The sequence below is a fragment of the Lissotriton vulgaris genome, chromosome 6, assembly GCF_964263255.1.
Source record: "Lissotriton vulgaris chromosome 6, aLisVul1.2, whole genome shotgun sequence".
NCBI classification, from domain to species: domain Eukaryota; kingdom Metazoa; phylum Chordata; class Amphibia; order Caudata; family Salamandridae; genus Lissotriton; species Lissotriton vulgaris.
The window spans coordinates 1,258,352,469-1,258,378,714 of NC_141694.1; the positions used below are offsets into that span (position 1 = coordinate 1,258,352,469).

The following is a 26,246-nucleotide window of genomic DNA, read 5'->3' on the forward strand; positions in this document are numbered from 1 at the left end:
AAACTAATCTATCAAGCCTAGATGTCAGTGATTTAAAATGTGAACCAACAATCTGTTCCATATGAGCTTCGAAATCAGATAATAGATGAGTGACCCAAACAGGAGTTCCCACAGAGGACAGAGAAGGACCAGCAGCAACCTGTGCACAGTCAGGTAGGGTCGTGGATCTTTTAGCTATTTTTTTTACAAGTTTAATTTTCTTACTTCTCAGGCGCGGTTTGGGGACTTTTCTGGCTACAGGGTGTGGAGGGGAACTGGCAACCTCTGGGGTATCATTTACATCAAGAACAATCTGTGCACAGGGCAGCTCTGCAAAAGACCACATAAGGGAAGAACTGAAGTGAGGGGGATTAACAGCAACAGCTGAAAAATCCCCTACAGACTGGAGAGGGGGGATGGCCGGAGTAATTGATAATCACCTCTCAATATTCTCTATGGCAGATGCCAATACCCCGATCGTCTTCTGTAGCATCTTATCAATGGCAGTGAGGTTTGGGAGAGGTTGTGCCGTTTCAGCCTGGTGCCTAGTCATGGGGCGAGAGGTAGCAGGCTTAGTATTTTAACCCTTGTTGCTCATTCTTACAACCAGGTGGACAAATCCCACAATGCACAATACTTAATACTTCCCCCCCACAATATTCAAAAAGGACTGATAGCAAGAAAAAATATTTGCATTGACGCCCAGCCCAGCCCAGCCTCCTCTGACGGCTGCAGACGGCCCGGCGCGTCCCACGCGCGTCTCGCGTGGCGGGGATCCAAATTCTCCTTTATACGCCTCCTGGCGCTTGGTACTGCCGTTTTGTGAGATTGCTGGTAGGTGTAGTCAGAGTGTTTGGCGGAGCCAGGCCCGGCCAGTTGGAGAGCGGAGCAAAGCCTGGCCCGGAATACAGCCCCCAACCAGGATGCAGTCACTCGGCGGAGCCAAGCCCGGCCAGGGAAGCAGCGGAGCGAGACCCAGCCCAGAGCACAATCCCCAAGCAGAATACAATGCACAGGGGACTCGGCGGAGCCAGGCCCGGCCAGAAGCAGTAGTGAAGCAGTGTCCAGCCCGCGGCTCAGCCCCAAAGAAAATAGCAGGTACACAGGGAACTCAGCCCCAAATTCTCCTTTATACGCCTCCTGGCGCTCGGTACTGGCATTTTGTGAGATTGCTGGGAGGTGTAGTCAGAGTGTTTGGTGGAGCCAGGCCAGGCCAGTTGGAGAGCGGAGCAAAGCCCGGCCCGGAATACAGCCCCCAACCAGGATGCAGTCACTCGGCGGAGCCAAGCCCGGCCACGGAAGCAGCGGAGCGAGACCCAGCCCAGAGCACAATCCCTAAGCAGAATACAATGCACAGGGGACTCGGCGGAGCCAGGCCCGGCCAGAAGCAGTAGTGAAGCAGTGTCCAGCCCGCGGATCAGCCCCAAAGAAAATAGCAGGTACACAGGGAACTCTGCCCCAAATTCCCCTTTATATGCCTCCTGGCTCTTGGTACTAGCGTTTTGCGAGATTGCTGGGAGGTGTAGTCAGAGTGTTTGGAGGAGCCAGGCCCGGCCAGTTGTAGAGCGGAGCAAAGCCCGGCCCGGAATACAGCCCCCAACCAGGATGCAGTTACTCGGCAGAGCCAAGCCCGGCAAGGGAAGCAGCGGAGCGAGACCCAGCCCAGAGCACAATCCCCAAGCAGAATACAATGCACAGGGCACTCGGCGGAGCCCGGCCCGGCCACAAGCAGTAGTGAAGCAGTGTCCAGCCCGCGGCTCTGCCCCAAAGAAAATAGTAGGTACACCCCCCCTGCAGAATGTGATGAAGGGCCCCTGAGTCTCCCTTATACCACCAATATTAATTGCTCTTTTCTCTGTACATCAACAGGGTTATCGACTACTACAGGAATTTTCCTACGGATGCACCCAAGCTCTGTGGTGAGTCTATACCCCTGTTGATGTTCGCAGATGACACTCTTTTAATATCCAAGACCCAACAAGGGCTCCAGAGAGCAATCGTGCGGTTTGAGACCTTCTGTAGCGACTATGGCCTTACCATCAATGTGTCTAAAACCAAATTTATGGTAATGCATAGGTATAAGCAAGTGAAAGGAAGAGCAATAATGAATGGGGAGTTGCTAGAGCAAACCCATTTGTTCTCATACTTGGGTATCACACTGGGTTCAAGGCTGGATTGGAAACCACACATTAATCAACTAGCTACTAGACATGCCCAGCTGGCGGGAGTTCTCTTGAGAGAACTGCACTCTTCGGCCACCCAACCCATAGCTACGGCACAAAAAATCTATGACACAAAAATACGAGCATCTATATTGTATGGGGCCGAACTATGGGGGTCATGTAACATCTCTGAACTGACAAATGCCCAAGATAACTTTGTATGAGGAATAGCGAGGCTCCCACCATCTACCCCGCTTTTGCCGCTCTATCTTGACCTGGGCTGCCAGAGAATAGAGGATGTAGCGCGCTTTAGACCCATAGCATACTGGCCGAGGATCTGGGTTACCCCAGAGCTCTCCCACTATGCCCAAGCACTCCTTGAAGTTAGGAACATGGACACAGCCAATAGAATAAAATGGTTTAGTGAAGCCATGGCTATTTATAATGCTATGGACTTGGCTGAGCTATGGGATAACCCAGCGCACAATATTTTTTCATCACACAAGATTCTTAAGGAACTATACTGGTCGATGGTCACGACACAAAAATTCCAAAGATGTTCCACCTCTTCACTACATAGGGAGTTTCTTGAGCTTAAACACTTACCAGCTTATGAACCATATTGGGATTTTATTACAATCCCTGAGGACCGGAAACGGTTCCATCAATATAGGGTGGGTACCCTGCCAATTAATACCTTTGCAAGTAAATGGTCCTCTGGTAAGGATGCTATGTGTCCCTTTTGTAGTTCACAACTGGAAAGTCTAGCTCATATATTGTTTATATGCCCTGTATACAAACTGCCGCGGCTTAGGTGGCTTAGGCCAGTATGTCTTCAAAAAGGTATCAAAAAAGGAACTGAGGCCCTACGGATTTTTAAAACAGACTGTTCGGAAAGCCTAATTATTGCTGTGTCTAAATTTCTCAATTGGATATGGTCAATTCGAAGGACCAAACTAAAATCAGTTGTTGCCCCAAATGTTTAAACGTCTCCTCCTTATTATGTAAAATGAATTGTCCTTTATTTATTTTTTATTTTTTTAAGATTTTTAGATAACATTTTGTCATATTTATTACTTTTAAATGGAGTTTCTACCTTTTTAATTATTGATAAAGAATAATCAAAGGACAGATTTAGCCAGTAGGTTTCGTGAAAAGCCCTTTTTTATGTATAATTGTCAATGAATCAGCTGTGCTTAATGTACTTCTAAGGTATTGATGATATTTTTTATGTTGTCTTTTATGACATGATTTCGAAATAAAGACTTATCTGACACTAAAAAAAATTGCTCTTTGGCTGAATGGAGGAAGGCAGAAGGCCTGGGGCCTCCTGCACCGCATGGGCCGTCAGGCCTGTGTTTTGGCCCTGGCTGTGGGTGAGAATGAATGAAAGTAGGAGTACACTTATGATGTCCACACCTACAAAAAACTGATCTCTTAGAGAAATTACTCCACACAGGTTCATGCAAATCTCACAACACTAATGATGCTTAGCTCAGTGATGGCAAACCAAATAAACCTCACTCGCTATGGCCACTAAATGAGGAGTGTAAATTGTCCAGAGGACACCCAAATCACTCCTGGAGCCTTTAATCTCCACTTCCTGACTTCTAGCACATTAACTCTCTTCCAGAGACGTGTGCTCATTTCCCTTTCCCTTCGTTTTAATTCCTTTCTCTTTAAAAAAGTACGACCTACTGTTCACCTTTGAACTTTATAATGGAGATATTTTTAAAACAATTACCATCCCTGGCCACAAGATATCCTAGTTTCCAAAAAGTTGGGAATTGAGAGACGAAAATATCTCTAAGTTATGTTTTCAAGACCCTTTCTATTATGTTTTCACAACCTTTTGTCAGCCTCTTCACTCAAAAAAACCATCAGATCACATTCCCCAAATGTAGTGGGCACTTTTGTAAAAAGAACAGCCTTTTTACAAAACTGCAGATTTTGCGATTGTTTGCAAAATGCAAAATCCTGGAGAGTCTGGTTGAGTATTTCAAACGTTTATAAACTTCAAATATTCTTTCAGCAAGGTAGCAAAAGCCACTGCTCCATCCTTTACATAGAGGAATATTTACAATGCATATTTTACAAGACACTCTTCCTATTAGAGGTCACTTCAGGAAGAACATTTGAAGAGATTGATTAGTGACAAAATCAGAAACACAAATAGAGTGTGGACAGACTATTGTGTCAAAAATATTGAGGACAAGAATATCGAGTAGGTAAGTGCAATTAGGTAAATGTAAATTTACTATTCTTAACTCCAGATCTACGTACCTTGAAGATTTATAGATATATCGTCAAGGTACATATATGAGGAGTTATAGGTAGCAAAACTTTACCTACCCTTAGAAACTGACATACATGATATTCTTGTCCTCTATATTTTAGACATTATATTCTGTCCCACAATATTTGTGTTTCCGATATTTTGTCCAAATACCGAAGAGATGTGAGCACTTTCTAGGGTCAGGCCTGTACAAAGAAGTGCCATATGAACATAACTCTGTGTATAGGTACCCTAGTGATATCTACATCTTAAAGGAGTGTAGGTGTTAGAATAATAATAAGTCATCTAAATTAAATTTTATATACTTAATTATCAATATTTTAGTTAATAGTTTTTCTACAATATTATGGTAGCGCAATATTAAAATGTTTATATTCTGACAAACAAAGATAAGGGTGTTTATTTGTGGGCATAGAGGAAGTGTGGGTCTCATTATTAAAGGCTGGGCTTGGCCTTGATCTTGTCTGAAATCCTTTTTGTCTTCTTGTCAGCTTCCTGTATTGCCTTCTGGAACCACCATGAGACAGAGAAGCTTCTCACTGTTATACAACCCCACACACCATATTGCTAGGAGAAGATTGGTAAGAGTAAGGGTATTTTAATGGATATAAAGGAGCTGTGTATCTGAGCCTTTCAGCAGCCATCCTTGAATGTTATTTGCAGTTCTCTTACATTGAATCTTTCCTAAGTACAATCTCATCTCCCAACCCTTGTTTCCAATCCATTACTTAACAGTCCAGTCTCTACACAATCCCTTTTCTATACTTTCTTGTCAGCCCATAATATCGCACCATGCCACTAAGATTTCCTACCAGTATTTACACTTTTCCTCTTTCGCATATTTGGTAGGTCAGAAACCGCTTCGTTTCTGCTTCCTTAATCATCTCTCCTATTGCATTCCTCACTTCCCCTACCTACCATTGTAGAGGGAATAAGTTTAGTAAAAGTGACCACTTCTGATGGTGATTTTACAATGCTTTCAAGGACAATCAAGTCAACAGGGTCATTATACAGGTTTGCAGTCGACCTTGCCATAAACCCCTCAAGGACATAGTAGGAGGGCTCGATATGTTTTGGCTAACTTAATTTAACCAAATGAACATTTTACGATTTATATGCACATGCTCCTCATACTCTTCATGAGACTGTATTGGGTAGATAATATTGCCAGTTAAAAGACATTATGTTTGTGTTTGATCTCAATGACATCAACACTACCAACATCCTCGGCAGCATGAACAACATGAAACTCACCCAACTCGCTCATGACCCCATGCACACCGCAGGCCTCACACTCGACCCAATCTTCATCTCCAGTGACAACATCAGGTACAACCACACCACAGAACTCACCTGGACTGACCACTCCATCATTCACTTCAACATGACCAGCTCACGGACTTCTGCCCCCAGTCTACCCAATCCCCCACTACAGCTGAAGCAAAGTCTTAAAGGACACATGGATCAATACCCTCAACATCACCAGCCTCATGTCCTCCAACAACCTAGACCAGAACATCAGAAACTGCACCAACAGCTTTGCTTCCATTGGCAACAACCCACAGAAAGTTCACTATGTAGGCTAGCTGGGACACTGAAGACCTCCGAACAACTAAACAGCACCGTAAACAACTGGAAAGGAGATGCGCACCAACAAGGACACAACCAACAAGACTAACTTCAACACAACCCTCAACCTCTGATTCAGACAGTTGAGAGAATTGAAGAAAAAGGCCTTGCCCTCATGCATTGAATCAAGCTCTAATAACAGCAAACAACTCTTCAACAGCGTCAAAGAATTCTCCAACCCCTCAGCTGCAACTAACAACATTACCCCGCACAGGAATTCTGCAACAACCTTGCAACGTCTACAGATACTTTAAACCCTAACCCAAGGCCACTGACTTCTTTAAGCAACACAACAATCCCGCTACCACCAGAGACATCCGACTAACTGAATGGGGACAGCTCCCCCCACAGGGCACTGCCTCCATCGTGAACTCGGTCCATTCAGGGACCCCAACTGGCTTTTGCCCTCACCTCATGTTTAACCTAGGCGAAGCCAGAATAGCGGTTCTCCAATTAACATACAAGAAGAATTTTGATTCCATTAAAGACAATTGAGGTTTACATTATGCAATGACCTTCTATTGCTGCCGCAACATGCAGCCCTTTAAAGACCAATAAGCAATAGAATGTCCTGACAATATGTATATCCAGGGCACACAGTCATCATCATCTTTAAGCTGCGACAAAACAGGACAACATCTTCATTTTCTGTCAAGCTTTATAATAAGTTGTCTGCAAATAGAATTCAAGCAAAGTAAAAAACAAATCTTTATTTCAGCCCTTGAGGCCATAAAAGCACAAATAAAAAGTACTGACATTGTAATGCACATGCACTTTAAATCTGGGAAATTAAAATGCGTGAATTGTGTTGTACTTTTTTTGTGCAAAAAAAATTAATTCACAAGTACTTGATGCTACAACACTATCAATTATAAACCTGTTAACATACTTAAATAATACCTTTATCCTAGTCATTCTTTTTGTTTTTACATTTTTTTTATTTTCTCCTCGTAGGGTGAGGAGGAAGGGATAATGTTAGCCTCTGAAGGCTACCATTTTGCAAGTTTAAAGCCATCCAGTCTTAAATAACATTTTGCAAAAGTATTCGCATTAGATCAATCTGCTACTTTTAAAATATTTGTTAGCAACCTACCTGCCCAGAAAACCTTATTAGCCTTTGCACTTCTGAGGAATAGGCACCTTATCTGGAAAGGTCTACTCTTACCTCACTTATTACTACTATCGCCCAACTAGCTAAAGTGGCTATGGAGACTGCCTTATAGGGTTTGACGTAACTCAGTAACAACTGTTCCTCACCATCTGCCTTAAACTCCAGCACCTTACTCTCATACATTTTACCACACATAGCTTTACACAGTCATGGAAAAAAAGGATACAAAACAGGCTCAGACATTATTTTAGTCCTTTTCAATATGTTACAATGTACCCCTTCAGGAGAATAGAATCTATTTGAAGTCTCCAACGCTTTAACGTCGGAAACCCTTCTAAAAGAAATTAGACGGGGGGCGTGGCCAAGATGGCGGGGTGAGCGGACGCTTCCTCCCGCAGCTCCTCCAGCCCGACTAGGCTCGAGCCCTTTTCTTCAGATTTTCTCCCCCCGCTGATGCTCAGCGGATGAGAGGAGTGTGGCGGAGTACCTGGGGCACGCAGTGATGTCGCTTTGACCCTAATCGCTCCAGTGGAAGCGTCTCAAAAGACCGATCGAAGATCGAGGGACAACGGAGCGCCCGAGAGGCGGAGCGTATCAGAGTGATGTCCGTGCGCCTCGGCTGGGCCTAATGCTGAAAGTTGGCGATCTAGGCGGAGGCTGTCCCGGCACTTGACGGAGCCGAAGGGGAGCTACAGGCTAGAGGACCCGCTACGCAGAGGACTTTGGATGTGCGCGCTTTGGCGCTCGGACTTGAGGTGGTGGCACCCTGCTTGCGAGGGACCCGGTCCCGGGATTGGAGGGCGATCGGCTTGGAACCAGGGACGGATCTGCCGACTTTTCTAAATAACAGTGCAGCCTCGGCTGTGGAACTTATCGGATTGCCTGGTTTCTGGGGTGCCCCGGTGGTGTCGCCGGGCTCGGGCGATCTGCTTGGCCCCACCCAGCCGCCATTTTGTCCCCGAGGGGTCGGTGTCGTTGGCCTTCCACGGAGCCCCTTGACGGCGAATTTCTGCGCCCTCCGCCTCTGCACGGCTATCTCCCTGTGGAGTGTACTGGCTGAGGCCCCCTAGTATAGATTTTGGCTGCCGTCCCGACGGGGCGCCCATGGCTGGTGGTGCCCGGACTGACCCGCCATTTTGTCGTCTGTGACGCAGCCCCCCGGACCTGACGGGAGCTCCCCACATCGAGTGCTTGCTGGTGGTTGGGCATTCCTCAGAGCGGTTGGGCCTGTGCCCACTTTTCAGTTGAACGCTTGAAATGACTGGAAGAGGTGGTTCGAGGAAGGGGGATCGCACCATGCCGGATATGCTTGGCAGGGCCCAGCAGCTACGGGACAGAGCACAGCCGTCGCTGGGGTCTTCCCAGGCCTCGGCGGACGCGTCTGGGGGAGAACCCCCGGTCACGAGATCCTTCATGGAAGAGCTGTTCAATTCCCTCAAAGAGGACTTCCAGACGCTGAAGCGGGAAGTGGCTAGCGAGGTCCGAGAGGTCCGCAGAGAAGTGGAGGGCCTCGGTGAACGGGTTGAGATGGTGGAGACGGCAGCCCAACGCCGGGACGATGAGATTGTCCACTTACAACAAGATGTTCTCCGTCTCCGAGAGCAGTGCGTTGAGCTCCAGGCCCACTCCGAGGACCTTGAGAACAGGTCCAGGAGGAATAACATTCAAGTGCGTTGCATGCCATCTGCAGACAAAGGGACTGATCTGGTGGGCTATCTGCAGGACTTGTTCCGGGAGATCCTGGGGGAGGCCGCGGACTTCCCTATCCGCATTGATAGAGCTCACAGAGTTGGTCGACAGCGCCAGTCATCGGCGCCCCCGCCGGACATCCTAGCTTTCCTGCCCGACTTCCCGCTGAAGGAGCGCATCATGTCTGAAGCCCGTAGGAAACAGCCACTGACTTTCCGGGAGCGGCCTGTTGCGCTCTACCAGGACCTGTCCGCCATCACACTGCAGAAACGCAGGTCCTTCAGGATTGCTACCGACTTCTTGCGTGAACAGGAGACGCCGTACTCCTGGGGGCATCCCTTTTGCTTGATCTTCCGCTGGAACGGAGTGCTGCGTCAACTACGCTCCTTGCAAGACATCTGCGGTGTCCTGGGGCTCACGGCTACAGAGGAGGACGGAGCCACACCGTCGTGGAGGCGATCAGAGAGAAGGGAAGGGGCCGACGGAGATCAGCGAGGCGACGATCGACAGCGAGCGCTGGGCGTCCTGATTCCCCAACTATCAGGGCGGACATGGCCGGTGCCTTGAGGGCGGCGGCCAGGGACTTGGCCGACTCCAATGGCGTGGCCTTGACGGCCTAGACTCACTCCGGGGGGAGATGAACATAGCTTCTTCGATGCCAGGTTCGGGGCTGGGGGGGGATGGGAGGGAGCGGGTCGAGGTGAGTGGCTGGACGTCCACTTTTCTACTTTCTACGGACTTGCCCGTTTTGGGGCTTGACTGAGACAATGGGTTGTTTGAGTTTGCATTTGGCTAGTTGCCATGGGTGTGTTTGGGGTGGGGTTAGGTGTTGTTCTGAAGTTGGGGAAGTCCGGTCCGATGCTGTCCATGCCCACGCCTGGCCTGCTCTGGCCTGTCCCGCGCTGCCGCCCCGCGCTCCCCGCCCTCTGGTTCCTTGCCCGCAGCATAGCGTTCCTGGTCCCTGGGAGACATGTCGTCCCTGAAGGTAGTGACCCTTAATGTTAAGGGACTGAATAATCCTGTCAAGCGCAGGGCGATTTTGTCTCTACTTGAGGGGACACAGGCTGACATTTGCTTTTTACAGGAGACCCACTTGTTGTCCCGTGACTGCCACAGATTGCGCTCTGCTAAGTTCCCCACCCAGTTTTTCTCTTCTGCGGCGCCAAAACCGCGGGGGTCGCCATTCTCATAGCGAGCTCCTTTAGAGGGGAGGTACTATATAAATATGCTGAGCAGAAGGGGAGGCTTTTGGCTTATCGCCTCCGCCTGGGAGGCATAGCGTTTACGGTTGGCTCCGTCTATAGCCCGAATGACCACCAGGAACGTTTCTTGGACTCGGTACTGGTGGATGTCACTGCCTCTCCCGATCGACATGTTATTCTAGGGGGGGACCTTAATATCGTCTTTGATTCCGTGCTGGATAGGTCGGCGCAGCGGTTTCCGCAGACTGGAGAACTTTCCCAGGCTGTGAAGGCCCGCATTGCGGACATGGACCTACACGATCTTTGGCGCTCCATGCACACCACAGATAGGGACTACTCCTACTTTTCGCATGCGCACCGAACCTACGCGCGGTTGGATTATCTCCTAGTTAGTGGGCCGATGCGTGTCGCCGCTACGACGGCGGACATTGGGGTCCTAACCCTGTCTGACCATGCGCCAGTTACTGGCGCGTTTGCATGGCCGGTGGCCTCCCCCTCTCGGGGGGTGTGGCGCCTTAGGGACACCCTTTTACACAAGAAGACGGTGGTGAAACGTATTGAGGAGGTCATACAGGATTATCAGACACACAATAGCAATACCGACACTTCCCTAGCGACACAGTGGGCTGCATTGAAGGCGGTTCTTCGGGGGGAGTTCATCTCCATCTCCTCGGCGGAAAATAGAGAGCGGCAACGGAAGAGGGATGAACTGACTGTTCAGGTTCGGGAGCTTGAGCAGGTCCACCGCCGTACCGGTGCTCCGAGGGTTTGGAGGCAGCTGAAGGCAGCTAGGAAGCTCCTGTCGGCGCTGGACCTGGATAGAGCGGAATACGCCGCCTTGCGCTTGAAAGATGCCTACAACACTGGGGGGGACAGGTGCGGCAAACTCCTGGCACATCGGCTTCGGGTCGCGCAACAGCGTAACGTCGTGAAGGAACTTGTGAGTACAGACGGAGTGGCTGTTTCCGGTGACGCGGAGGTGGCGGAAACTTTCCGCAGTTTCTACGAGGCGCTGTACGCTGCGGAGCCCTCCTTGCCGCGGGACGCCGAGGAATATTTGGAGTCGGTGCCCCTTCCGGCGCTGGACACCGCTCAGGCGGAATATCTGGAGCGGGATATTCGCGTTGAGGAGGTGATTTCCGCTATAGCTCGGTTGAAGCACGGAAGGCCCCGGACCCGGACGGATACACGTCCCTGTTCTATAAGACCTTTTGCCCGGTTGTGGCCCCTGTCTTAACTCGACTATTCAATTCCTTCGCCGACCCGGGAGCTATCCCACCGGATCTCGTGAGGGCGACAGTATCGGTGATCCCGAAACCCGGGAAAGACCGGGCTTTATGCGGCTCGTATAGGCCTATCTCGCTCCTAAATGTCGACCTTAAGCTATACACGGGGATTCTGGCGTCCAGGCTGGCCCTACACCTCCCCGGTTTGGTTGAGGCGGACCAGGCTGGCTTTGTGTCTGGCAGGCAGACGGTCGACAATACCAAGCGGGTGACGCACGTTTTAGAGAAGGCCTCGCGGATCCCCGGGGAGCGGATGTTGCTAGCGGTTGATGCGGAGAAGGCCTTTGACAGGGTTCATTGGCCGTATCTCGAGCTAGTCCTCAGGAAACTGGGAATTGGTGATAAATTCCGCACTATGGTCTTCAACTGCTATAAGTATCCCTCGGCGTCTGTGCGGGTCAACGGGTGCAGCTCCCGTGGTTTTGCGATCGAGCGCGACACGAGGCAGGGCTGCCCCCTCTCTCCACTCCTGTTCGCTCTCTACATGGAGCCGTTCGCCCAAAGGATCCGCCACAATCCGGATGCTGTTGGGATCAGGATGGGCCAGTATGTTCACACTGTCAGCCTCTATGCTGACGATGTCCTGCTGACCCTAGACGACCCTAGGAGGTCCTTGCCCGCCTGCATCCAAGAGTTGGATGCCTTTGCACGTGTGGCCAGCTTTAAAATGAACGTGAGCAAATCGGTGACTTTAGATGTGTCTCTGGCTACGGACACTAGGAGGGACCTTCAGCGACTCTTCCCTATGCAGTGGTCCTCGTCCCTGGTACCATACCTAGGAATCCTACTGGCACCTACGTTGCCAGCGATGGTGGCGGCCAATTACACTTCTCTTAGCAAGAAGATTAGGGAGGAGCTTGGCCGCTGGAGTAAGAGCCTGCTGTCCTGGCTGGGAAGGATCGCGGCTGTTAAGATGACGGTCTTGCCTCAGATATTATATCTTTTTCGTGCCCTGCCTCTCCAGCCTCCAGTGGGCTGGATTCGACAGACACAGGCTGACATCTCCCGCTTTGTCTGGCAAGGCCGCAAGCCATGGATGAAGAGGGTCCTCTCCACGCTTGCCCCGGAAGCAGGGGGCCTCGGTATCCCGGACCTCTGTAAGTACTTTCAGGCGGCGCAGCTAAGATACCTTGTAGAATGGAGCAGGTGGGAGTCCGACAAACACTGACTTTTTCAAGACCAAGCGGTGGCAGGCCGCACCTTACAGGAGGTCCCATTCTTATGCCGTGCTCATCGTCCCCCCAACCTATACGCTTCTTTCGTTACACGGGTCCCCTTGAGGGTGTGGGATGCAGTCTGCGAGGCTCGGGGCCTTACCACTTTCCCTTCACCGTTTACACCCATAGTGGGGAATCCCAACTTCTCCCCAGGGATGGAGCCGGGCGCTTTTTCCCATTGGAGGACGGCGGGCTGTAGGGCGCTCTTCCAGGTCTATGGGCCCGACGGCGTGGTTCCCTTTCAGCAGCTGCGGCAAGAATTCGGCCTGACGGAGTTGGATAGGCTACGTTACATGCAGGTCTGGCATTGGGCCCTCCAGCCCCAGGTGCGGGACACCGCCGATCGTCAAATTACACCGTATGAGCAGTGGCTGGTGACCCGAACCTCCGATGCTAAATTGATTACTGATCTTTATAAGCATCTACAACACCCGCCGTTCCACTATTATAACCCGGGGAGGGAACGATGGCACAGGGAGCTGGGTAGAACACTTAGCCACAAGGAATGGGACCAGATTGCACACCGGGCACGACACTCTGCGTACCATACCGGCCTTACTGAAACGTTTACCAAGGTGTCCACGTACTGGTACTACACTCCAGAGAGACTGTGTGAGATGCATAGGCACACTGACAGGGGGTGCTGGAGAGGTTGCGGACAGGTGGGGACCCTCTCACACATTCTTTGGGATTGTCCCTTGCTGGCCGCCTATTGGAAGGAGGTTCTGGATGAGGTGGATAAGCACTTTAAAATCGAGCTCCCGCGCTTCCCGGCGTATGTCTTACTGGGCCTCCCCAATGGCCTGATGTATCCACTGAAGTCTCGCAGGGGCAGGCAGATCGCAATCGCACTGGGGTCTGCGGTCCAGAATATCCTTATCCATTGGCGCACCACTACTGTCCCTTCCATTACGGGTTGGTTACATAGACTCTGGCACGTGTTGGGAATGGAGAAGTTGTCGCTCACGGTGGCGGGGGAGATAGACCAGTTTGATGAGCTGTGGCAACCCTTCCTTGTGCTACTTACCACCGAGTTCAGGGAGCTCACATGCCCGAGGTACCTCAGGCTTCTGAGGCTGACGCCGCCGGTTACTCCGGCAGAATAGGATAAGTGGGGGGCGGGTTCTGGGTGGAGGGTGGTGCGGCTTTGGGGCGGGTAGTATTGGTAGTGGGCCATTGGACGGGGGGTTGGGGGGAGTTGGGGAGTTGTTCCTTTTTCTTGGGGCAGGGGTTCTGGGAGGGGTTGGGTTGTGCTTTTCTGGGTTACTTTCATTGCTTTCTCTGCTCAGATTTGGGGTGCTGGACATGCTCGGAATGGAGATATAAGTTGCTTTTTATCTTTTCATCTACCAATGCTTCTCCTCTGGGCTGACGAACTGTTTCTCAACAACGCTCCTGATACTGCGCTTTTTTCTTTTATTGTATTGTATGTAACCCTACCCTCCTGCTCCCCTTCCCCGTATTCCTTTGTCTTAATAAAAATGCTTTAAATCTAAAAGAAATTAGACAAAATAAAGTTGCTAACTTCAGAAAGAGGAGAGACCTCTTGGCAGCCTACGTAGTGGCTCCCACCACACACTTATCACAAGGCTGCACAACAGAGGCTTCCAAAGAGCTGCTCTCAGATAGATCGCCTCTCCTCACCAGAAGAATGCAAAAAGTAATTTTACCCTTCACCTTCGAACCAAAGAAATCATCTGTGGACTAGGATCCTCGGTCATCCCCACCCTTTTTAAAACTTATATGACACCTCTGCCCGGCATCATAAAAAAAACATGGACTGGTATCATATGCTATGCTGATGACACACAACTCATTCTCTCCCTCTCCGAAGACACCACCAACACCAAGACCGACTTCAACAACTGCATTACAAACATTGCCAAATAGATGAACGACAACTGCCTGAAGCTCAACACAGACAAGATAGAGGGACAGTTCTTTGGAAACAAAAGCTCCCCCATGGATGCATCCTGGTGGCCCTCTTAACTCAGACCCCCAATGAGCATGCTACAAATCGACTACAGACCATGCAGAACACAGAAGGCAGACTCGCCATGGATCTCGTTAGACAAACCCACATCACCCCCTACCTCAGGGAAATCAACTGGCTCCCTGTACAGAAAAGATGCTGGGTATCAAGCTCCTGGCCCCCGCATACAATGCCCTACACAACTGCGCACCCACCTACTTCAACCATCGCCTGACCTTCCATCAGCCCACCAGACATCTCCGCTCCACTTCCGTCTCTAACCTTCAACCACGCATCTGATGTAGCAGATGCACAGGTCGCTCCTTCTCCCACCTAGATTTTGAGTTTAAAATATTTCTTAAGCGCACGTACACCAAGCGGTTTCATGGCGCTATATTGTACTGAACCCATGAGGTGTTGGAAAATAGGAGTCTGGAGAAGGAGGGTTTAAAGGGAGAAGGCTTGTCTGAAAAGAAAAGTTTTCAGTGCAAAGAGTGTATACTGGGGACAGGATCTCAAATGAGCCAGAAGGGAGTTCCAGAAGGCGGGGGCTAGTGTAGAAAATTTGGAGCCTCCCCACTTTTTGCGTTTGAATCGGGGGACTTGGAGCAATTGTTGGGTGGAAGAACGCAGCTCCCTGAGGGGGACATAAGAGTGAATTTCGGAAATGATAAACGCAGAAGCTGAGCCAGAACGGGCGTTGAAGATGATGCATCCTAGTTTAAACTGGGCTCGTTCACGAATGGGGAGCCAGTGTGGGGTCCTAAGGAGGGGAGTGACGTGATGAGATTTGGGTAAATTGAAGACCAGGCAGGCAGCCTGGTTCTGGACTAGCTGGAGGCATCGCATGCTGTACGCGGGCATGCCACAATAAAGGGCATTGCCGCAATCCAGGCGTGAGATCACCATTGCTAGGACTATGAGTTTGAGGGCTGGGAAAGAGGAAAACCGAGAGACTTTGCGGATAGTGCGAAGGGAGAGGAAAGACGAGGACACCACCGAACTGACTTGGGAGTGAAGGGAAAGTTGGTGATCCAGTTTGAACCCAAGGGTTTTTACAGAGGAAGATGGGGTAGGGGAGAGCCCAATGAAGGGGGCCAAAAAGAAGAGGACCAGGGACTGGAGCAACCACCTGTCAGCACCAACTCCGTTTTATCGGTTGAGCTTCAGGTGGTTGTGGTTCATCCAGTCCCGGATGAAGGTCATGACAGATTGAAAATTAGAAATGGACTCAGGGGAAGAGGATAGGGAAAAAACAAGCTGGAGGTCATCCGCATAATTATAAACGGAGACCTCCAGCTGATGGAGGGCAAAAATAAGAGGAGCGATATACAAATTAAAGAGCAGCGGGGACAAGGATGAACCCTGGGGGACCCCACATTTAACCGGCTGGAAGTCCGCTGAAGCGCACTGCTTGGGAGCGGTCACTCAGAAAGGAGGACAGCCAGACCAAGGCCGATCCCCCGATTCCCGCCGCTCTGACACGGGACAGTAAGATGGAGTGGTCAACCGTGTCAAAAGCGGTGGAGAGATCGAGGAGGACCAGGGCCTGGGGATGGTTAGTGTCCATACCCTCTCTGAGGTTGTCAAGGACCGATAGTACCACGGACTCTGTGGAGTGTGAGGGGCGGAACCCTGCCTGCCGGGGGGCTAATACCCTATTCTCCTCCACGAAGGTGCTGAGCGTCCTGGTGACGTGGCGCTCTAGAACCTTCGCCAAAAAGGGCAGGAGTGAGATGGGGCGATAGTTGACAAGTACTGAGGGGTCTGCTCCGGGTTTTTTTAGGATGGGTAGAATGACGGCCGATTTGAGAGGTGGGATGACAATGCCCTGAGATAGCGAGCTATTGAGAAAGGTGAGGGGGGCGAGGCACAAGCAGAATAAATCTGTTTCAAAATAGATGCAGGACAGGGATCTAGGGGGGAACCAGACTTGACCATCGGTAGGAGAGAAAGAAAAGATTCTTCTGTAAGGAGGGGAATAAAGTCGAGATGTGCTGTGTTGGGGGGACACTGAGGGTTGACAAAGGATAGGGAAGGAGGGGGGATATTAGCTTTAATGGTAGAAATTTTATCGAGGAACAAAGAATTGAGGGAGTCACAAAGATGCTGGGAGGGGGAGGGTTTGAGGGAGGCCCTGTCAGAGTATGCAAGATCGTGCACAATGGTGAAAATTTCTCTGGACTGATTTTCAGCGGCTAGAATTTTGGTAGAAAAGTAGGCGTTCTTGGTCACCAAGATAGATTTTTTGTACTGGGCCAAAAGAGTAATGTACTGTTTTCTAAGTATTGGACAGTAGCCACGCCTCCAAGTGCGTTCTGCCTGACGGACGTTAAGTTTTTGATCTTTAAGTTCTTGGTTGAACCAACGATTGGCGTCGTTGGTACGTTTGGATGATACAAAGTCGCAACCTGAACAGAGCCAAGAGTTGATGGAATCAGCTTGTTCAAGAGATGACAACCCGTGAAGATGTGGGCGGGAGGCGGAAAGTGTGGCAGACAGGGAGGTCACATCTACGTGGTTCCAGGAGCGCGCCCAAATGTTTTTAGGGAGGGAGGACTTACTAACTGAGCTGATGGGTAATGAAAAGGAAATGAGAAAATGATCAGACCAGGTGCAAGAGGAAATGATCAAAGACGACACCGGACAGTTGAGGGACCAAATCTGGTCTAGGATGTGGCCCTGACAGTGGGTTGGGGAATGCACAGCAGGGGAAAAATTAAGAGAGCGAAGAGACTCCGAAAATTCTTTCGATGTTGAGCATTCGGCCGGATCTGAGGGCCAAAAGTTGAAGTCTCCTAAAACCAAGATGGCTGAGTTGTTAACGACTAGGGTTGCCATCAGGTCTTGGAAGCTCGGCAGAAAAAGTTGAGGAGAAGAGGGAGGGCGGTACATCAGCACACAGGTGAGCGGAGTACTGAAAGAGAGTGTACGGGCAACCAAAAAATCTGATGAACCAATAGGGGAGAAAGATAAAGATTGGAAAGCGATTTCTCTGCGGGCGATTAGGGCAACGCCCCCGCCCGGTTTGCCGGGGGTACGGTCGGCACGAAGTGCATAATATGATGCAAGAAGCATGGCTAGTAAAGAGGGAAGGGAACTGTCACTAAACCAAGTCTCCGTAAGGAACAGTAGGTCGGGTTTGTGCAGGTCCAATAGGGTAAAAAGTTCATGATAATGCTTAACAGCTCACCTGGTGTTAAGGTAATAAGCAGATAGAGTGGTGATGGCAGGGCGGACTAACAGCGTAGAGCAGGAGGAGTTGGTGGGTGAAGATGACCGCGAGAGGGAATGGGGGGGGGGGGGCGGATGGAGGGGTCAATCCCAATCTGTTAATACATGCTGTTACAGTATCATCCAGAGGCCACGAGCCCTGTAGGTTGAGTAGCTGTGCAGAAGAATATTGTATGAAATGGGCAGAGCGGCTGGCCCCTGGTCCCGGTCGGACGCGGACGGGCGCAGACGGGCTTGCCTTAGGCGCTCCCGCTGCGCTCGTCCGCTGCACTTCCGACAGATGCACATATTATAGTAGAAGGGGGGTGTGGCCTCGAAGGGGCGTGGCCTGGGTGCACGCCGGAGATGGCGGCCGCAAATGTTTGTGGATCCTAAGGTCCGCGACAGTGTTCAAATCGGCTGTGCGGGATGGGAGAGGATTGGCTTCTGCCTCAAGAGTGGCGAAAGTAAGGTGATGATAAAATACAATTTAAATCAAGTGACTCTCAAAATTTTAAAAACCGCACCTAAAGCTCCCGGCTTCCGCCTCAGGAGTAGGTTCAATGTGGACGCTAGTTTTCAGCGCCTTTTTATGCTGGGCGGGGGGGGGCACGTGGCCTCAAAGGGGCGTGGCCTGGGTGCACGCCAGAGATGGCGGGCGCAAATGTTTGTGGATCCTAAGGTCCGCGACAGCGTTCAAATCGGCTGTGCGGGATGGGAGTGGATGGGCTTCTGCCCCAAGAGTGAGCGAAAGTAAGGTGATGATAAAATACAATTTAAATCAAGTGACTCTCAAAATTTTAAAAAAGCGCACCTAAAGCACCTAGCAAGGAAGACATGGATTGAGCTTCCCCATTATCTCCGGACCTCCCCTTCTGTTCCAGAGTTTTGAAGAGATGGGGAGCCCCTGAAGACCTGGCTATTCAGCTAATCAACTGGACAGTGCCATCAGCTGTATACCCTCACGGGTGACAATAAGTGCTCTACAAATCTACTGATTGATTGATGCTGAGAGGCCGTATGGAGTGAATGCCTGTTGTTTGTGGCAACACATTTGAAGGGAATCTATGTCTAGCTAATTTGAGGAACATCAAAGTAAATATATTGATGCACCCTGTATGAACGTTTGTTGTTTTTATTCCTTAGTATAGTCATTGAAAGAGCATGCCTAGAAATAACCATTACCAAAAACCCATTTTCTATGCATGTTATCAAATTCTCAAGATTTTCATATTCAGTTATTGTTCCTGTGGCTGGACACTTTTTTGATTAATATAATTATTTGAATTCTCCCTGGAATACGGATACTGGCTCAGCTAGTCCAAGGCAGTAGAATGATCACACTAAGTATTCTTATTTGCCTGTGTTCCAGGTTCAATGAAGGTCTGGAAGCCAGCAGTTGCAATTGTCCTTTTGGTCTTCCTATAGGGGTGCTTATAGATGTATTTGCCACATGCTCAGTAGTAAAAGCTATTAATTGCCTGTTCTCCTTGTCTTATCCCCTCACATACAAAGTAGTCAATTAATTGGTTATGCTCTCAGTACATGGTTTTAACTAATGTTAACAAACTTTACAGTGGGCAATAGTGGATAATACCTTAAAATCAGCTCTGGAGAAGAACTCTCAGGACACTCTTAATCATTAGTGAACCCACGAATATGGGCAGTGAGATCATAGTGCAATTACAAAAAAGAAAATAAAGATGCATGAATGTAGTACCAATAAATAGCACACACTGCATAGCCAGACTAATGTTTAGGAAAACGTGCCTCACTTTGCACATGTCAAGATATACCTCACCTTTCTCTGCAAAATTATGTGACTTTCATTAATCTTACAAGTTTACAGTTGTTGTTTTGAATTAGTATATTTCACTAGGGTCCACCTCTTTCCATTGGCTATGAACCGGCCCAGTCCCTTACATACTAACAAGGTGAACATGTATCCTTGCTGCCAGAAAAATACTTTATACAGTCTATTTATACTCATGGAATGTCTATAGGCAAACGAGCCAAATACACTGCTCTGACACAGGTCTCTAAAGCCTTTAAACCCTTAAAGGTACCATGGCTAAAGATATGACTTTACAGCTAAATCATTTTGTCAGCTCCTATGTCACATGTTTTACTTGAAACTAGGTTGCTGGCAACAAACTCTGTGTGATCATGGTCCTACTTAAACTTTAGTGCCACTAAAAGGTTTAATGAGAGTCTTTCGTGGTGGTCATGGAGGGGGAGTTTGGAGTGGAAAGTGAAAATGGGTCTTAAAGTATATTTTGCCTGATGCAATTTTTACTTTTACAGCAGCCACAGTGGTTCCCCACAGGCACAATAATGAGCGAGAGCCGAAGCCTCCTACCTTATTCTGGCGAAAGGGTGAGACGGGACATCAAAGGCCACCATGTGTTTGAGCATTTCCTTCACCATGTGTTTGAGTATTTTCTTCGCATCAGTACATTTTATTTTTTGGTTTTCTTTCAATGTGTAGTCGAAAAAAACAGTAATTTCTTGCCATGGTATACAATCTGCTCTATCATACATTGCCTTATCTTACTGCCGCATCCCTCAATGGATTTTACCCAACAGTGATTACATCTTTATCTGCCACATGCATCAACATTTGGATTTGCAATTTCTAAATAGCGATTTTTAAGGAATTGCTATTTTGGAATCGCAAATCCCTATGCATGCAGAAATCTCAAAATAAATTGTGATTCCTTAACATCATCTAATAGCGATTTGCAAATTGTGAAATGCTATTAGGGAATGTTACTCCATCCATTCCTATGACCCTACAGGCCCATAGGAATGAATGGAAATGCATTCGCAAATTGCGATTACCAAATTGGTAATCGCAAATTGCGAATGCAATTCCAAGGGTGCCAGGGGGCTTAAGGCCCCCCTGATGCACCCCTCAAAAAAGGGAACAGTGCTCATGTGGCGCAAACACCCGCCCTAAGGGCATGTATGTGCACCACATCTCAATTTAAAAAAGGCACATTTGTGCATTTTTCAAAGAATGCACAAATTACCATCAACTTGAAGTTGAGGGTAATTAGCATTTCCTAAAGGCACACTTTGCAATTAAGAAAGAGCTGATGCATCGCCTTTAGGGAATTGCAAATTGACATTCCCTAAATGCATTAGCTATTTAGGTAATCGCAAAAAATTGCGATGACCTAATTTGCAAATGGGAATGACTTCATGCATCGGTAAAGGCCGGTTTCCGGTCGCAAATGGGCCGAATCGCAGAATCAAACCGTTTGCAACTGGAAAAAAGGTGGCACAAAGTTCTTTGAGTTTTGGCATAAAGTTTCCAAAGGTTTGTTAACTTCAAATGAATGATGTTTCATCAAGGTTAATAAAGGCCACTAATTGATTCTTTACATAGATGACTATTTACAATGTATATTTCTCAAGACAGCATAGTTTATGCAATAGTACTATATACACACAGCCAAAATGTATGAGGAAGTTTTATGTTAATCACTTCTGCTTCTTTCTTTTTTGATTCCAACGTTACCAGCTAAACTAGGCATTCACACTCTCAATATAAAAGACACCACGATCTTCTGGGTAAATTATATAAATTCCAAGCAAACCTTTGAAACTGTTTATCTCATCACCACCAGAAAGCAAGCTTTCTCTTACTAGAGTAGACCCAGACTGATGACTTGTACAAACTTCAGCTCCTATTTACTTTAGCGCAGTTGAAGTTTGTAAAACTTATATGACACCTTCAACTGCACTAAAGTAAATAGGACCTTCCGTAGCTTTGTAAATACATATTTAATGGCAGTACCCATCTTAATGTCATTGACAAGTAGAAATATGGTGTCCTTTACATATATTTTACAAACAAGTCTATGAGAATTATGATGCCTTTTGTGATACAACGTTTGGAATACAACATTTTCAGAAATATATGCAGTTAATTTTATGCCCTCTGCCAGAGCCACCAAACTCTACCATCACTATTACCAAGATCTACTGACTTAATTTTATTATTTTTACTCCTTAATGTTAAGACCAGGACATGGTATTGAAAGACCAGAAATTATGGGCACACTACAAAAGTGCACACAAATTAAACCTCTAAAAGCTGAAAATACTAAACTAAAGATCACAGCCTATGCAGACGATATCGCAGTCTATGCAATCAACCCAGAGGAAGCTGCAATTAGTATTAAGGTAGAAGCATACAGATTTTGCAAAGTTGCAGGGTACAAATTGAATGCTGACAAAACTCAGGTACTTACCACTGTCGGGGTTCAGAACTCCATTATCGGATCTTGTGTCACTATAACTTACTTGGGAGTAAAGATAACGGCTAAGATTAATCAGATCATTGATTTAAATTATGTACCCTTGCTAAAAGAAACTATTAAATTGTTAAGAATTTGGCATAGGCTCCCTATAGGCCTGTTAGGCAGATATAACTTGATCAAAATGAAAATATTGCCTACATTTCTATTTTTGTTTCGTTCTATTCCTTTGAAAGTCCCCAACATATTTTTTCAAAAATTAGAGGGGTTTTTTAGTAGTTTTATTTGGGGATATAAAAAACTGAGGAGGGCGATTGAGCTGCTTAAAGCTACATATGATCAAGGTGGGCTTGGATTCCAAGATTTCAAAGACTTTTTCTGCGCCACTTTTAAGGGTCGCTTACGTAGTTTGGTTGGTCTAGATCAGACTGATTTTGTCTTCACATTTATGGGATACATTTTTATATGGAATTAGAGATCCAAACTATTTTAAAAGGGTAAAATTTAAGACCGTTAAGGATATTGTATATATTTGGCAAGCAATGTCTACTAGGTGCAATCTACTGATATTCCATAAAAACTACCCATTGTGAGGGATCCCACTTTTCCTGAGGTAGTTAGGGATCAAGCGGGTAAAATTTGGGCGAACTATGGAGTAAACTGCTTTGGCGATTTATATAATGATAGAGGTATTAAATAATTTGAAAATTTAAGACTGGCCTATAAACTTCCGGCCCATTTTTTAAAAATATTTGCAGATTAAGGATTATCTTGCTTCTAATGTGGCCGTAAAAGAAATAAAACATTCAACAGTCTGGGATTGTATTTATAGGGAGAAGTCTAAATCTCTCATTGGCTCAATGTATGCTCTTCTACATAGTTTCAGACCATTGGGCAATGAGAAATTAGTTGGACTCAAACCTTGGGGATAATGGTCTCACCTAGAATGATAGAACAGGTATTAGGCTATGTTAAAGACTCTGCCCATTCTGTTAGCTTACAGCTCCAGCAAACACGTATTACTTGCATGATGTATTACACTCCGGCTAGAATAGCTAAATGGGCCCAGGGAAATAAGATGGGGGATAAGATAAAATGCCCAAAATGTGGACTGTATGTGCTAACTGAAAATATATGTTTATGGAATGTCCAGAATTGAATAGGTACTGGAGGAAAATCGAGCAAATACTTTATTGTAAAATAGGATTGGATCACCCACTCACGGATCTTGAAATTATGTTGGGATATAAAGATGGTAATCCGGCAGTAGCGCGTCTCTTTACGATTCTAATGGCTACAGCTAGGCTGGCTATTGCCATGGCATGGGTCTCTACTACACCACCGGTGGCAGAGGATTGGTGGGCGATTATCAGAGATACTTATGGTGTAGAGGCAACTCTGGCAAAGGCAAGTGGCATCAAATCGTTAGTTAAATTAGAGGTGCTGTGGGGCCATTGGCCCTGGATGGCTTAAGGTAGCTGGATTTGGCTAAATATGAAATAAGAAGTGTTTCCCCCCAAAAAACATTTTGCTTACATATGCTATGTTACTGTGAAATTTCAATTTGTTTACTCTCTTTTGTTTCTCTCTATTTTCTTGCCTATGTATTAATATGTTTGCTTATTCATATTAATTTATTTGTTTATCCCATTCGCTGCGGGGGTAATTTCCCCGCTGTGCTGAGGGGGAGGGAGGCGCGCACATCGCTCCCATGCTCATGATGAGCTGAGCTCGTCATGAGCTACAGTGCTCCTGTGCTCATGAGGAGCTCAGCTCGTCACAGGTGCATTGGTTCCCGTGGAACGCTCAGCACAGCAGGGGAATTCTCCCCGCACCTGAGCGTTCCACGGCCCATGACGAGCTGAGCTCGTCATGAGCATGGAAAAGTTTATGTCAACTGTATGAACATGCACTATCTGATGGAAAGTAAAAAGTTTATTTTAAAAAAAAGGAATCATTTTAGAAGAGAAATCAGAAAGACTGGGGTCCTGAATAGAAGGATCCAAGCCAAACTAAGTCAAAAACCATCAAAACACCAGTTTGGGGGCAACCATGTAGTCAGATTCCACCTTCCTACAGTAAGGAGTGGTGAACTTATAAGTTACTCCACACTCCTGTCACAGGGACTTCATATACTTAGAAATGAAGTTTGTACCTTGGTCTGACACCACCTCTCTGGGAAACCCCACATGGAAGAGAATCCCCATCAGTGCACGTCTCACCACGGGGGCCGTCAATGTCCTGAGAGGGATGGCTTCCGGGTACCGGGTAGCATGATCCACCAAGACCAGGATAAAACTGTTGCCCATGGCTGTCTTGGGGTCCAGAGGCCCCACAATGTCAACACCCACCCTTCCAAAGGGGTTGCTAATCACAGGGAAGGGCTGGAGAGGAGCCTTGTGCTTCCTCCCACTCTTCCCACTTGCCTGGCAAGTTTGACAAGTCCTAAAATGAGTATCTGAACTCTTGCACATCTGGGGCCAATAAAAGTGGTGACAAGCTTTTCAACAGTCTTGTCCTACCCCAGATGTCCAGCTAACGGTACATCATGAGCCAAACCCAGAAGGAAGGCTCTGAAGCGCTGGGGTACCACCAGCACACGGGCTGACCCAGGCTCAGCAGCATTAGGCTCGCTATACAGTAGGTCATTCTCCCAGAAGATCCAATGTGATCCAGACTGATCACCTGCTGCCTGGCTTGAAGCCAACCCACAAGAGATGGGCACTTCTTCTGTTCTACACAGAATTCCTCCCTGGGTCAGCTCAGAAGGTCCCTCATTTCTGCAACTTGCTCCCCTGTCGGTTCCAGGGCATCCCCCTCAAGGTATGCCTCCTCCTGGACCGTGGGAACAATGGGGGCTGGTTTCTCATGCCTCCTACCTCTTCTCTTTAAGGCTGGTACCTGGGCCATACTTTCAGGCTCCAGGACCTCTTGAGCACCCCTACTGGCTGCCATAGACCGAGTGGTCACACACTCCCACTCAGGCAAACCCAACATCTCTAAATGAAACCTTCTCTCCACCTTAGCCTAAGGAGAGCTGTCTAAATCATTGCCCAACAGACAATCCACATGCATGGCTGACCTTACAGTTACTTGGAGAGTACCTGAAACCCCCCACTCAAAGGAAACCTGAGCCACCTTGCAGTGGCTCTCTGTGTTGTCAGCGGCAACAACTAGGTAACATGCATTTGGGACCACCTGCTCTTCATACACCAGCTGACTGCTGACAGCTGTCAAACTGGCCCCGGTGTCTCTCAGAGCCTTCTCCCTATGGCCATTCGTGGTCACCCACTGCCTGTACTTTTTGGTGTTATCAGGCAGCTGGGTTCTGGGGACCACCTCACAATCTTTTAAAGAGACAAGGGACATTTCTGCGTGACCCCACGCACCTTGGGCACCCATCTCTTCCCCTCCCAGGGCTACACTCGCCACCTGACGGAGTGGTGTACAGGGTGGTGCATTGTGATCCTTCTGGGGTCACTGGGGATCATACCAGCGGTTGCCTACTTGTTTACACTGAAAGCATGTAGGGGGCCCCCTGTGAACAGGTTTACCTGTCAGGGGCTCAACCTCTTCTCAGGGGGAGGCTGGGAACCCTTACATTGGTTCCCTTGGGAATTACTTTGGGGCCCTTTCTGGAACTTCCTCGGTTTACCCTTGTCCCACCCACTCTTCTGCTTGGGACACTTTACCAACCTTGGTGGAGTCTCCCACATGACCCTTATGGTCCCGGGTATTCACCCAACGGTCCGCCTCCTCAGCGAGCTTCCTAGGGTTAGTTAGCTTGCTATCAATTAGGTGCTCGCGTAGCTCTGGAAAACAATTACCAGACAAGTGCTCCCATGCAAATAAATCATAGAGTTCCTCAAAAGTACTCACTTTGCTACCCTTCACCCAACCATCCATAGCTCTGCAAAATAAAGACACATATTCTACCCAGGTGGTAGCCTCCAGCTTGTTACAATTCCTGAACCTCTATCTATAGAGTTCTGGGCTCAATCCATACCTTGTCATCAGGGCTTCCTTCATGTGGGCATAAAGCATCCTACTCTCACTGGGAAGGTCTTACAATGTATCCCTCCCATCACTAACAAAGCGTCCCCACATTCCTGCTCCCCAAACCTTCTCAGGGACCCGGTGGCCCAACATTGCCATTTCATAGGCTGCAAACCACTGCCCAATATCTTCATGCTTATGGAAATCTTTGATGACATCCTTTGGGAAA

At 48.1% G+C, this 26,246-nt stretch overlaps 1 protein-coding gene across 1 annotated transcript in view; it reads left to right on the forward strand.

Annotated features, from left to right (window-relative positions):
* Positions 1–26,246, forward strand: part of LOC147708724 (uncharacterized) — a 222,161-nt gene that overhangs the window by 72,644 nt on the left and 123,271 nt on the right. The window contains exon 10 of the mRNA XM_086925770.1: positions 20,061–20,132. Within this exon, the coding sequence (XP_086781896.1) occupies positions 20,061–20,132 (72 nt within the window). The remainder of the gene's footprint in view (positions 1–20,060; positions 20,133–26,246) is intronic.